At 41.0% G+C, this 15,047-nt stretch overlaps 1 protein-coding gene across 12 annotated transcripts in view; it reads right to left on the bottom strand.

Annotated features, from left to right (window-relative positions):
• TNS3 (tensin 3) overlaps window positions 1-15,047 on the bottom strand; it is a 418,803-nt gene that overhangs the window by 170,693 nt on the left and 233,063 nt on the right. For 11 of the 12 annotated variants that reach the window (XM_078851678.1, XM_078851681.1, XM_073332748.2 and 8 more), the window contains one exon: window positions 5,584-5,625. The exons of the other annotated variant lie outside the window; for it this stretch is intronic. In XM_078851678.1, coding sequence (XP_078707804.1) covers window positions 5,584-5,625 — 42 coding nt within the window. The remainder of the gene's footprint in view (window positions 1-5,583; window positions 5,626-15,047) is intronic. 12 annotated transcript variants of the gene reach the window in all.

Here is a 15,047-nt window from a genome sequence, read left to right as displayed (position 1 = left end):
CAGTCCTTAGGCTTCTCCTGAGCAGAGACTGACAGTGGCATATATATTGTGTCTAATCAAAGGTCCTAAAGAGAGTCTTTGATTATTTGCCAGGAAGGAATGTGCATCTCCCCTTACTGCACAACATCCATGCAAAACCATATCAGCATACAGTATAAATCCCCACTACAACTCAGTCCAACAAAAGAGAAGGAAAAAGATTCACCAAACAATGTGAAGATACAGTCAGCCACTTGTCTCAACCCACATCACAGGAAGACAGACTACAAAGAGAATAACTAAGAGACCAGGAGATTCAATCCAGACATAAAACAAAACTGCAACAAGATTCTCCAGCACCACAGCATTGCCAGAAGATTGCTAGGGGAACTAGACAAGCACAAGCTGCAAGCTACAAAGCTCTTGAGAAGAAAACCAACAGTGACATGGACAGTTTGCTATCCTAAGGCAGACCAAACATTGGGTCTATGTTGTCAGGGTTCCCAGAACGTCTCCCTCATTTGAGGCCTGAGAAGTGTCAGGAATAATCCAAAAGTGAGCATGGCTGGGGTGGCAAATGTTGATACAGCACATTCCCATTGGCTTCCATGGAATCCTTGGTAGGAATTAAAGCGGTTTCCCTTCCCCACAGGCACAGTGGGACTCTGTGGTGCAGGAAGGAGCCATTCCTGCACCAGTAGGGGGTAAATTCAGGCAAACTCTCCTCCTAGCGCTGACAATATCATTTTTAAAACACTCTGTGCTCGGCTCTCCACGGCAGCCAAGAAAAGTGCTGACAGGCTCCCCAATTCTTAGCCCCAAGCCTCAGCGTAAGCTAACGCTGCTGTTTTAAAGGGGCAACTTTCATTTATACCACTTGTGGAAGGTCCCTCAGTGACATCATGCCAGTTGAGAGCCTTGCACAGTGGTGGTGGAGCTGGTGCAGGAGGTGGCATAGCTGCTTCAGCCAGCCTTACTCTGGCAAGAAATTCCCCTGCACTTGAGGGGAGCTCTTTGGCTGGTTTAAGTACACTTTGCACTGCACAAGCAGAATCCAGCCCTCTAACATCCTCTTGCCAACAGATTAAACGTTTGCTCGTAAACAATTCTGCTCTCAGATCTGCACTGACATCTGTGGAAGTTCTGCACAAGTGTAGAGAACAGTCACAGAGCAAATCTGAGCGCAAAATACTTCTCCGAGATTTAGATGTGATCATGTTAAGTATCATGTTCAGAGTTATCAAGCTAGTCAGCTATTTGAAACCAAACACATCAGGGTGAATTAAACAGTGCTATCTGAGACTCCAGTTGTGGCAAAGTTCTTGTTATTACTCCAGAGGTTATAGGCAGCTTTCTGAATAATTACTATCCACAGGCAACCTAATTCATCACAAGAGACATGACAGCGTATAAACTCTGCTGCATTAATTCAAAACTGGTATGGTTTAAGGATGAGACTGTTAATGTAACCACCACACAGAAAGTGTGAATCAGTGGTGTATAAAGCACATTCCCTGCATTTGTGGGTCCTACAGTGATTATTACTTTTGAAAAAAATACATTCATATTGTCCAATACAATGGAAAGAAGAAAAATTTGGTGGTTTGAACAGAGGACTGGAAGTCAGATCTACTGAGCTTTGCTCCTGGTTCAATCACAGATCTGTTCTGTGACCTTGGGCCTGATCTTTTAAAAGTGCTTAATTCACAGACATGTTCTGAGGCTTAAGTCATTAATGTTTGTAGAATATTCTGGGATCCTTCATAATACCAATAAATAGATAGTCTGTGATTGAGAGTTTTATTGCCAATGAAGTGATGGCACATAAACTATAAATAGGAAAACACTTCTTGCTGTCATGGCTTGAAATTGCTTTTCAGTCAAACATTTGCATCCCACCTATTTTATAACAAAGAAGTAGGCACACCAAGGCAGGACTTGACAAACTGAACTAGCAGGTAGAATTTTTCCTGGTAGGTAAGAAGCCTAATTCAACAAAGTCTCCAGCATTCAAACTTTCATGTTTTAAAAAATTAAGGTTCTAATCCATATGCTTGTGAAGATACCTTTTAAATGTAAGGAAATGCAAAGCTGTCTTCCTGAGCTTGCAGGCAAATGTCACAAGTTTCTCAGCAGCTGCTCATAACTTTCCCAAACAATAGCTGAAGGAAATTAACCAGACTCTAGTCAGTTTCACAAGTGTCATTCAGAACCTTGTGAGCAGAAGTGACACTGTCATGAATTAGGCCACATTTTCTTAGCTGCTGCTCATAGCTTTCCCATGAAGTGGCAGAGGCTGCTACTGAAGATATTCACTCAGCAGTCAGGATGCTAAACAAGAGAAACAGACCCTTTCCCTTCCTAAGAGCTAGGAGGCACTGGAAGATGGTGAGGAAAAGAGAAAGAGAATTTACACCGTTCCAGCAGAGTTCATCGTACACATACTAGTTAGAGGATCATGTAAAAGACTGATACCAACACAGGGTCTAGGGACAGCACACTGGTATCGATCCCACCATCTTTCCCCTTTCTAAAATCTGCACTGCGGGCTGGAGTTTATGCAATGGTGCTACAACCAGAACTGTCTGGTGGCCAGACTCCCTTTCATCTTCCTTGTCAATCACTGGCTCGTAGGTATAGTCCCATGGAAGAGAACAGGGAAATTTTTCAAGCAGTGAACTAATGGGCAATTTATTGATCCAAGATGCTACTCTATGTGAAGGTGTATACACCAAAAGATACAGTTGGAATACAAACTGTCAGGAACAGTATCCCTGATGATGCCAAAGAATAACTGGTTGCTGAGCTCTGTGACTTTATCCTCACTCACAATTATTTCAAATTTGGTGACAACATATACCTCCAGACCAGTGGCACCGCTATGGGCACCCGCACGGCCCCACAATATGCCAACATTTTTATGGCTGACCTGGAACAACGCTTCCTCAGCTCTCATCCACTCATGCCCCTTCTCTACCTAAGCCACATTTTGCTGACATCTTCATCATCTGGACCCATGGGAAGGAAACCCTGGAAGAATTCCACCACAATTTCAATAGTTTCCACCCCACCATCAACCTCAGCCTGGACCAATCAACATGGGAGGTCCACTTCCTAGACACCCCGGTGCAAGTAAGTGATGGTCACATTAACACCACCCTATACCGAAAACCACCGACCACTATGCCTACCTTCATGCCTCCAGCTTCCATCCCGGACACACCACACGATCCATTGTCTACAGCCAAGCGCTGAGGTACAACCGCGTTTGCTCCAACTGCTGACAGAGACCAACACCTAAAAGATCTTCACCAAGCATTCTCAAAAGTACGATACCCACACGAGGAAATAAGGAAACAGATCAACAGAGCCAGACATGTACCCAGAAGCCTCCTGCTGCAAGACAAGCCCAAGAAAGAAACCAACAGAACTCCACTGGCCATCACATACAGTCCTCAGCTAAAACCTCTCCAACGCATCATCAGTGATCCTCAACCCATCCTGGACAACGATCCCTCACTTTCACAGGCCTTGGGAGGCAGGCCAGTCCTCGCCCACAGCCAACCAGCCAACCTGAAGCATATTCTCACCAGCAACTACACACCGCACCATAGTAACTCTAACTCAGGAATCAATCCATGCAACAAACCTCGATGCCAACTCTGCCCACATATCTACACCAGCGACACCATCACAGGACCTAACCAGATCAGCCACACCATCACCGGTTCATTCACCTGCACGTCCACCAGTGTAATATACACCATCACGTGCCAGCAATGCCCCTCTGCTATGTACATTGGCCAAACTGGACAGTCCCTACGTAAAAGGATAAATGGACACAAATCAGATATTAGGAATGGCAATATACAAAAACCTGTAGGAGAACACTTCAACCTCCCTGGACACACAACAGCAGATTTAAAGGTAGCCATCCTGCAGCAAAAAAACTTCAGGACCAGACTTCAAAGAAAAACTGTGGAGCTTCAGTTCATTTGCAAATTTGACACCATCAGCTCAGGTTTAAACAAAGACTGTGAATGGCTAGCCAGCTACAAAAGCAGTTTCTCCTCCCTTGGCGTTCACACCTCAACTGCTAGAAGAGGGCCTCATCCTCCCTGATTGAACTAACCTCGTTACCCCTAGCCTGATTCTTTCTTGCATATTTATACCTGCCTCTGGAAATTTCCACTACATGCATCTGACGAAGTGGGTATTCACCCACAAAAGCTCATGCTCCAATACGTCTGTTAGTCAATAAGGTGCCACAGGACTCTTTGCCGCTTTTAGTTGGAATAGTGTGGCCTGCCACTTTAATTGTGCTCAAAAATAGATGGTTGTGCATGAGCTACCATACGTACAAAGGAGGTTGACCTTGGCTCCTCTAATAAGCAACTAGTGCAAACATAAAAACCCTCTGAAGTTAACAGCTAGTTTTAACACAAGAAAGTAATCTGTAATTATTTTTACACCGTTTATCTTGTGATTTCATTTCATACTAGTTATATTAGGGGAGAGCTGTGAAACTGTTCACTCAAGTATATGAATTTGACAAGAGGGATATTTTGGGGCCTTTTGTCTTAATTTTAGGTAATCTGTCCAACTAAGAATGGGGTGGGGGGAGAGTCTGGGAGGAACATTAAATATTTTAATTCATTTAAATGTCTTGTCACCAGATAATTGAGCTGATTGCTAGTGTTCCAGTAACTGCTATACCCAGAATTCTTATTAATGCTCTTAGATAACACAAAGTGGAACCCTTTAAAGATGCTAGCTCACTTCATTGTCTCATTGAAAAAGAAAGCAGAAAGGTGTTAAAATGGCCTCCAATTCTGACCCAATTTATGTTGGGTAAGTTTTCCTTAGTACTCTGGGTTTAGTTATTAAATCTGGTCCTGGACTCATGCTAAAGAATACATGGGGAAGAAGGGTGCACTTACAGGGGTTGCCAGTATTGATACATACAATATTATTCAGTTCATATCTTTTCCCACAGCATTTACCAAAGAGCAGCATCTCCCCATCTTCTAACTGCACCTAGTGCTATTTGAACCAAAGCTGACAGAGTGCTTCAGTACAAAACAATCACAAGTCTTCATGAGTAATATGCATACACCTTATTTGATGCCCATGATATCTTTCATGTATATAGCACTTTCATCCCAACTTTGCCAACCACAGATATATAGAGAGAGATAAAGTTATGAATTGTGCATTGCCAAGAACTCAAGGATTAGCAAACACTCTTATTCCTGAAAAAGTGCCATAGGATCTTTGATTTCCTTTTCAGAGGAAAAATGTAAGCATGTGTGTTTCTGTCATTTCTCTTTTCTTCTCCTCCCTCGAAAGCTTTCGTGTGATAGAAGGCAAGAAAGGCTCAAGTCCACTGCAAAAGTTCCTGGGAAAACTGCAAAAAAACCTTTGGCATTACCACCAGTTATCTTAACCCAAACCTGCTTCCCTTAAATATTCTAACTGCCTGTGCTTTGAAGAACGACTAGCAGTAATAGTTCTGTGAAGATGTAATGAAAATGTGCAACCACAGACTGAAAAATAAATCAGGTTAAGCAAATCAAAAAAGACTAACCAAAATGGATTACTTACAGTTCTGGTTACATGACTCAGAAAGGTCTCAGAGTTATCAGGCTGTGAAGAATAAAAATAAATGATTAAAATCAATTTAATCATTCCCAATATTTTTTACAATACATGTTTAAAAAAGCTTCCCCCATACCTCTCCCACCAAACAAAATAAATCATTCAGGCACAGAAATGATCTGCAGTATTATCAACAAGCAAATGTCACTGAGACAGACACACAAATGGAAATGCATCTTACATTGTGTGAGCTTCTGAGTTCTTCTAACTACAGGGGCTCTCTTATTCCAAAGTTCTGGCATACAGTTACTTGTACAATAAGAGAAGACTAACACGTTGGAGACAGAAAAACAATGTCAAGAAGTTTCATTGTGTTATGCGTGATTTAGCTGTGCAACTCCCATTTTACCCTTTCACCCACTCATTCTTTGCTACCAGATACAAAACACATATATATGTGCGTCCTAAGGAGGGAAGTTAGGTGTTACCCTTTAGGTATTCGGGGTGCTAAAACCCACACACAGCTTTAGAAATAAGCTCAATTAGCAACTTTTTAAATTCTTTTTATTTTTATAAAAATTAAAGCTAGCCTATTAATCAATATGGACAAAATTCTGCCTTGACTCACTGGGCTTAACTCACTACAGCATTACTCCAGACTTAAGCCACTGTAATAAGCAATAGAGTCACACTAGTCTGAAACTAGTGGTGATTCACGCCCAGTGACTACAATGTGTTTGTAAAGGATTGCATTCAGGGCAAAATTTGGCCTCTCAGGTGAGAAGATACACCAGTTTAACGACCTTGCAATATGAGGTTACAATAGGATGGCAGCAGAAACATTTTATTTTGCTCAACACATATCAGAATTACTTGAGCCAAGCAGCCTTCACAGGTTAGAGAGAGAAACTTACTGATTTTTAAATTAAACTAATAATGCTAATGTATAAAGAGCCCATCATGCATAAAACAGCAGTCAACCTTTAAACCCCTAGAAAGACGTACATCCTGGGAAGAGACTGGATTCTGTGTAGTATCTGCAAAGTCAATTTCAGACATCTGGCAGAGAGAGCTCAAAGAAAAGGTGAAGGTAGATATTTTCCTTTTGTAATAAGAGTTTTATAATCATAGTTTATATTCATCTGTGCCTTCTGTCCTAAGGGATCCCAAATCACTACACAAACTGTGAACCCAATATGCAAACACTATTCAGAATAGGGATCACTTCATCCACCACTAAAATGCAGTCACATCTGGGGTAGAATGTGGCAGTTATTCAACGGCACTCAGCAACACTGCGCAAGAGCTTAGGACAAGAAATGCAAAACAATACGATATCCAATTGCAAGTTCAGTTTTATTCTCTCCAATTAAAGTACAGACTAAAGGGACCGGCAATGAGGAGATGAAAGTAGGCAGCACAACCCTTCTTCTCACCGTCATAGCACTTGCTGACACAGAACCATGCACTAACTCAGGGTTGAGTAAAGAGAATTCAGTCTTGAGACACTTACTTAATCTGAAAAGAACTCTTCAAGAAAAAAGATGGTTCCAATGCTCAAGCATATCTCCACTGAGACCAGTTCCTGATACTAGGAAAACACTCAGCCCAGTTTAAAATGGCACAAGCACAGTAAGAAGAAAAAGAAAATGTGATTCCTTCTGTTGAATCACCTTGCTGGGATGAGTTTAACCTGCAACTTCGAGACTTTGAACAAGCTTGCAACTTGATCAGTGTTAACTGTAAAGACTTTGCAAAATGTAAACACACGAACACAATGTTTGCACAAGGCTAGGAGTACCAGCCACTGCCCAAGAGAGATTAGAACTGCTCTAATACACTGGCATGACCAGGAACTTGTGCCACCCAACCAAGTCACAAGAGAATCAGAATGGGAGAGAATTGGAAATCTGACTCCACGGATTGGCAAATGAGAGCAGCTTCGGCCTGGAAGGTGCAGTTTTATTATTTTCTATTATTTTTGCTGGGGACTCACAGGAGATCAGAGTCTTCTCTCATTAGAGGCAGAGTTTCTACCATCTTCAGGGAAGAGGAAATATAATCCGGCCGGAAATTCAGATTTTATCTTAACTGCGAATGCAGTTTAATGTCTGAAGTACGTAAAATACACTTATTAACAGTACCCACTTAATGTGCCTGAATAGAATTTGACAGCACATACTTCCTGCACTAAGCCATAACCACTCTCACAGCTCAATAAAGATTAACAAGGAACCCTCTGATACACTGGTAACAAGAAGGATAACCAGAGTCATTGTTATTAAATAATTATCTGAATTATTATTAAAAAATTAAATCCCTAACAGAGCAGTCATTGTACTGAAAATTCATGCAGGGTAATTCTGTGTATAAATGGCTAAAAGACCCCCCACCTTTCCACAGAATGATGTTAATATGAATAGGAACTGATGCACAACAGTAGCGACAGAAGCTTTTAATACAGGAGATAGGCGGGGCAGGGCAGCTGTAACAGCAAGGGTGTCTTTTCATTGGTTTTAAAATTCTGTTTTCTTACAATTCTTCCTTACAAACATGAAACTAAAATCAAGGTCTTCTCCCATAAACTAAGCATGCCCTAAAGTACTCTGCCTGCCTGTGGTTCCCTGCAGACCATATACTAGTGGAGAATGGTGCTGTAGCCCACTGGCCAGACCTCCGTCTCTCAAGAACACCCCTTACATGATCTCTGTGTTGGATCCTCCATGAGCAGGTGGAGGCAGCTATGCCAGCTACCAAACTCTGGAGGAATCCCCAGCTGGGGGGGTGCTCTGGGTTGTTTTCAGCATCTTTGTGTTCCCAGCTCAGTTCCAAGGGGTCAGACCATGGTATGGAATCTGTTCCTTTAGATACTGTGTTGAAAAATGATTGGGCACAATTTGTCTGAGATTCTCTTACTCTGGAAACATGCCAGCACAGACTTCTGTGTCAAAGAAATCTACTTGCAGCCATCATGCCCCAATAATAATTCAGCACTGGATATCATGCAGCAATTATGAACGTCTGATGTCCTTATAAGCAAATGAAAAAGGATAATTAGAATAGAGACCTACAACAACCTTAACCATATCTGTTGATGTACACCCTCGCTAAAATGCTCATTCAGAAAGGGACTATAGGGAGATGGCAATTTCTGTTGATCTGCAGAGATAAACAGGCACATGTCAAGTTTTTACGAATGGTGAATATGCAATTTTTGTGCTCACACTTTTTTTTTTTCCAGATCCCATCTTTACAGCTTTGTATTTACGTGACATATGCCGCTAGTCGAGTGTTTGGGGAATTCCATCATCTCTTTTGCTCTTCCCATCACAAGCCAGATACCCATACCAAAATCAGTACCGACCCTCTCATAATAAAGATGTGTGCGTGTGTGTGTGTGTGTGTGTGTTGTCTTATGTGAAACAAGGCCAAAAGCCAGACTTGCCAAATATCTGACAGTTCATAGGAAGGCCTTGCTGTTTAGCCAGTGCTCCCACATACTGAGCATGACATTCATGGCTTCCGAGCCAACTGTCAGGAGGGGATTTTTAACTTGTCTGCTTTTAAGTTTTTGAGCAGCCAGCTTTTGAGCAACCTTGCTCATTGCTCTCTTTCTCTCTCTGTGTGTTGCATTGCAGAGAGGGAGCAGAGACGCCAACAAAGGGTGTGATGAATGAGGAGGCAACTTCCTGGACTATCTGTTTCAGAGGGCAGCATCAGAACTATTCCCTCTATCCTCCTGGTTTAGTGGGGAGAGTAGAGAAAGGACTGCAGGATGTGAGATGGAAAAGGCAACCGTGGGAACCAGAGTGGTGGAAGAGAGACGTTAGGAACAATAGAGGAAGTGATGAAGAAAGAGGCAATGGAATATAAGGAACAGCAAATAGAGGACAGAGTGACAAGAACAGAGGAAGAAGGGTGAAGAGACAATGTAGCACCAGAGAGAGCAATGGGGAAGATACTTAGCAGAACAGAGTATAAGGCTCAAAAAAGAATGAGAGGAAAGGAGATGCATTGCCACTGTTAGCTTCAAGTGATAGCAATCAGACTCTCCTATCTGTCATCCAGTAGTCATCAACATCACGCAAATTAGAGAGACCTGCTTCACACAGACAGACAAAGGGGGATATCTTGGCTCCATTAAAGTCAATGGGAGTTTTGCCACTGACTTCGACAGAGCCAAGATTTCACCCAAAGAATTTAAACTAAGATTTTCAAAAGGAGCTAATGATTTTGCATGACCAACTTTAGATACCTTAAGAAATTCTGAACATCTGAAAATCAAGATTGACACCCAAAAAGCAAGGCCTCTAAAATCCCTATTCACTTTTGAAAATTTTGGTCTTAAGCTTTATGCAGTAGATAATGACAGTTCTGGCTACTATCAGAAGTTGAAAGAAAATTGCCCCTCTTGCTTTAATAGGCCACTCACATTTATAGAACTAAACAATTTGATACCTTGATAGGGTAATAAAAATCTCGCAGGTTAGTGGCTAATTTGACATCTCAAATATATCCCAGTGTCATCCTTTCTAAGAATGTTAAATAGATTACTTCTCCGATAGTAAATAGGTTCTGGCTCAGATCCAGTGATCCAGACAATAGGGATATGTTGAGGGCCTCACAGCTGGAGTTCGGGTTTGCCCTTGGGTGGGTAAACAGCAGTGTTAGGTTTTGATTTGGGTCTCAGTTCACTCCTTCTCAATGCCCACAATGGCACCAAGGCTTCGTGCTTTTTTCCACAATCTCTCTTTGATGCAACTCCCCCACCTTCAGACACCAGACTTTCATCACATCCTCTCGCATTCTGACTCCCGTCTTAGACCTCACTGGCATTGCTAATCTTGTCATGAGGAGCTTTCCTCTGCCAATGCTTCTGAATCTCTCTGCTGACCCTAATATTATTCCAGTCACATCTCATATGCAAATAGTCAAATTCTGGAGTTGTCCACACGGAAGCCCCAGACTTGATAAGAATGAGAGAGACATCAGTGGCCAGCACTGAGACACAGAAACCTTGTCTGTTATGAATCCCTTGGCCACGAGATCAAAAGACCTTAAGGGGAGGCCACCTTATTTACAGTCTAAAAGGAGGACAAGGAAAAGAAGGTTTGTCATAAAGATAAGCTGCTATGATCATGTCTGCAGAAGCTAGAGCATGGAGGCATGAACTGAACCAGAAGGCTGAAGCAAGGAAGGTAGTGTGTGGAAAGAGGGTGATAGTGGAGGATTTTCAGGAGCAAACCAGAAGTCTGAGGCAAGGTGATGGGTGTTTGTGGATGGGGGAGGAAACCAAAGAAGAAGAGATGGTAGAAAAATGCCAGGTTTTTTTTGTGGGAAATTTAGGGGAGGTTGGAATTTTTTTTTTCAAAAATTTTTCATGTTAAATTTTTCATTTTTTCTATGAAAAAAAATGAAACCAAAACCTAAAACCTTTGCATTTCTCCCTAAAACCAAAAATATTTAATCACATTTTACTGACTATTTTGTGGAGTTTGGTTGGTCTTTAGAAGAATTAAAATATTCAAATAAAAATTCAGGATTAAAAAATAAAAAGAGGTCATGTTCCATTAAAAAAATGGTTTTGATGGAATATTTTCAGTCAGATCTACTAAGAATTCAAGGGAGGGAGGGAAGTTGTTAGAAACTTAGAGGATGGAATTAGGTGATGGGTAAAGGAACTGCAAAAAAGGAGTCCAGAATTTTCTCAATGCAATCCAATTGGTTCAGATTATTTTTATATATCCAAGGTATTTTTATGGCCATAACATGTGAACACCTCAAAATCTTTAATGTATTCATGAGGTAGGGATGTGCTGTTACCCCCATTTTACAGTTGGGGAACTGAGGCACAGAGACACTGAGGGCTTATCTACACAGGTCACTCAGCCGAGTTAAGTCAAACTAAAGGTGTCAAGTCAACGCACATACATTAAAGCATGTTAAACCCCCATATGGATGCTCTCACTCAGGAATAAAGTGGTCTTAGTTCACTCTAACATAATCCTTCTCATCATACACACCAAAAGTACAATATTTGTACCTTCTTCCTAAAATGCATTATCTGTATTCATGTGCACCCGCGACATGCTCATCACCAGTAACAGCATTTCAGGGGCAGCAAACACAATATATCACTTTTTTCCTATACAAAGTACATTTAAAGGATGGTTAGATTCATATTCAGTACAAGATTAAGCAGGGATTTGTTACGTGAAGTGTGAGACTAACAGAAATGTTTACAAGGAAGGAACTTGTTCAAGAATAACACTCCAACTCCGAATTAAAAAAGCCATCTGTTGCTTCCTGTCAACAATGCTTAGAAAAGATCACAATTTTTTTTAAAAAGTTCCACTCCTGAAGGAAACTAGCTAATGAAGTCAAAACAATGGATCAAGTTAAGTTGACTTAACTACAATCAAAGACATAAAAAATTACAACAAAAGAGAAGATAAGACCAAGGAATGTGCATCCACTTTCAAGTGAATATAGTGGGAGATCCCCTGTCCTCTTTGTTCATTTGAACAAATAGAAAGTTCCCTCACCTTTGTTAATATTTAGATGATTAATGGGATTAACTTTGCTTTTCCTTTTATTTGACTGCTGCTTTAAAGACACCTGAAAAGTAAGGGGAATGCAGCATTCTTCATCACTATATGGTTAACCTTAGCTTTTAATACTATGGTCCTTTTCAGGAAATGAACATGAGCTTCAACCTTTGTCTGATCAGCACGTGATGAACTGGAGCAAAGACAGTTAAAGCAGACTCACCAGTCCAACTCTCCCCCCTCACCTACACACTCCATGTCAGTAAAATTTTACTTGTGTGCAATCATCTCCTTAGAAACTAGCCAGAAGTACAGCTCAAGATTTTTAAGTGTAGAGAAGTCAACTAGCGATCCTACCTAAGGTAGTTATTACATTATTGGGCAGCTATGAAAAAAAAGTCCGAAAAGTTAAATCAGCATGTGACCTCAACCAAAACACTGACTGAGGGCAGAGAAAGTAGAATAAGGTGGCATTGATTGAGGGAATCATTTTATGATAACACTGAGTAAAACGGGAACAACAGTTATACAATAAAGCAGTCATCACTGAGCCTAGCTTGTCAATATTTAATCTGAAGTTAACGTATTAATCCACTCTTAGCTGCCTCAAGTAGAAGGTTAAGAAACCTTTTGCTCACCAACAACTATATTTATTCAACTAATTTAGACTAGAACAAAACTTGCTTCCAAAGTTAATGTTACAGGGGTTGGTTTTCTTTATTGAAAGACAAGTAGCAGCCCTCCTCAGCTGAACATCTGTATTTACTGAACATCTGTGAGTGTATATTTTGCTGAAGTTAAAAAAAACCACAACACACAGTATGGCTGATGTATATTTTACAGACTTTATTGGGAAACTGATAGGCGTAGAGACAGCTTTTCCTTCCCATACTCCAGACACTCTACTCATTCGAAAATACTTTAAAAGGAGGGCAAAAATATGCTTAAAAAGCAAAATCCTGCAATCGATGCTGCAGTCCTGCTCTTGTTCTGTACACAGAACTGTCATTGCCAGAAAGAGAACCTTTGCACATGGACTGATTTGACAATAATGCTGTAAAAGCAGAATGAAGAATTTTGCCTAGATCACACATGCTTCTTTTCATTCTAAATGGTCCATGGACAGCAAAGCAGAGAGCATGTAACTCTATTTGCATGCCTAGTAAAGGCAAATGTACATGAAAGTTGCCTGTGGCATAAGAATACGAATGCCACTAAACAGTCTGAAATGAGTTACTGTTCCATGCATAAAAATGCTTCACACCCTAAATGTTACCATGAAAACAGAAAGGGGGGAGGAAATGCACTGTGTCTAGTGAATGCATCATATTGCTGGATTTAGGTTTTAGTTATTGCTGCCTTAATTAGCTACATTGTAGCATTACAGAAAGGCATCAGCTTTCTTCTAGTACTGCAACAGTTATATTCCAAACTGAATCATGATAGGAACTTGAAGCCAACTTAGAAAAAGAGTACAATCATTATCTGAACAGGAACTATTTTTATGGATCTGGGAAACTACCCTGACAAGCACTGCAACTTTATTCTTCTGTAGTTTACTACAGTTCTATTCATGCCAATATCAAATACAAAAACATTTTGCTAGATGTAGAAGGCCAATGGCATTTTGGGATGTATAAGTAGGGGCATAGCGAGCAGATCGAGGGACGTGATCGTTCCCCTCTATTCGACATTGGTGAGGCCTCATCTGGAGTACTGTGTCCAGTTTTGGGCCCCACGCTACAAGAAGGATGTGGATAAATTGGAGAGAGTCCAGCGAAGGGCAACAAAAATGATTAGGGGTCTAGAACACATGACTTATGAGGAGAGGCTGAGGGAGCTGGGATTGTTTAGCCTGCAGAAGAGAAGAATGAGGGGGGATTTGATAGCTGCTTTCAACTACCTGAAAGGGGGTTCCAAAGAGGATGGCTCTAGACTGTTCTCAATGGTAGCAGATGACAGAACGAGGAGTAATGGTCTCAAGTTGCAGTGGGGGAGGTTTAGATTGGATATTAGGAAAAACTTTTTCACTAAGAGGGTGGTGAAACACTGGAATGCGTTACCTAGGGAGGTGGTAGAATCTCCTTCCTTAGAGGTTTTTAAGGTCAGGCTTGACAAAGCCCTGGCTGGGATGATTTAACTGGGAATTGGTGCTGCTTCGAGCAGGGGGTTGGACTAGATGACCTTCAGGGTCCCTTCCAACCCTTATATTCTATGATTCTATGTAATGTTTGTGCAGACATTTTATCTGAAGCGTAGGAAAATTCCGTTTTTGTTGTTATAATTGTTGAAGAACAAAGCACACATACTGAGTCTGATTTTCATTGCATTTTGGATGCACACTAGAATATTGCACAGGATGCATTAGGACATGAACACATTTATAGCTGCTATCTTTCATTTTTTATTAAATTCTCTTTGCAATCTCCATATATTTCTATAGCTTTCATGGAACAATAGTGACTCCCTCTGGTGGCCAAAGTAGTACACGTCTCTAGTGGATATAAACTGCAAGACATATTTCAAAGGCACTACACTGAAATCTTGTTGGGTTTTTATTTGTAGACCCACAGAGATTTAAGAGTGGCTTCAGGCTATGAGATTGAAGAGCTCTTTTAGCTCATGCAGTAGAATCTCATGTTTTTAGATCAAACAACGTACCTGGAGTGTGGCACTACATTTATTAGACACACATCATTGTATTGTACAAAGAGTGCGGTTCCAGATAGGGGAGGAAAAAAAGCCAAGTTAGAAATGGTTCCGCATACAGCAATGGGAAATCTGGGGGGGGGAAAGACTGTTAAAAAAAGGTTAAATGATCAAGACAAAAGTGTCACTATTACTGCTTTTGCTGTTCCCTCCTTAATTCAGAACTACTGTACGGAGATATATGCATCCCAAAAGAGCAACCATACTTTAATT

Source organism: Lepidochelys kempii, chromosome 2 (genome assembly GCF_965140285.1).
Source record: "Lepidochelys kempii isolate rLepKem1 chromosome 2, rLepKem1.hap1, whole genome shotgun sequence".
NCBI classification, from domain to species: Eukaryota; Metazoa; Chordata; order Testudines; family Cheloniidae; genus Lepidochelys; species Lepidochelys kempii.
The sequence above is the reverse complement of the archived record's forward strand: the minus strand, read 5'-3'. Positions and strand labels throughout refer to the sequence as shown.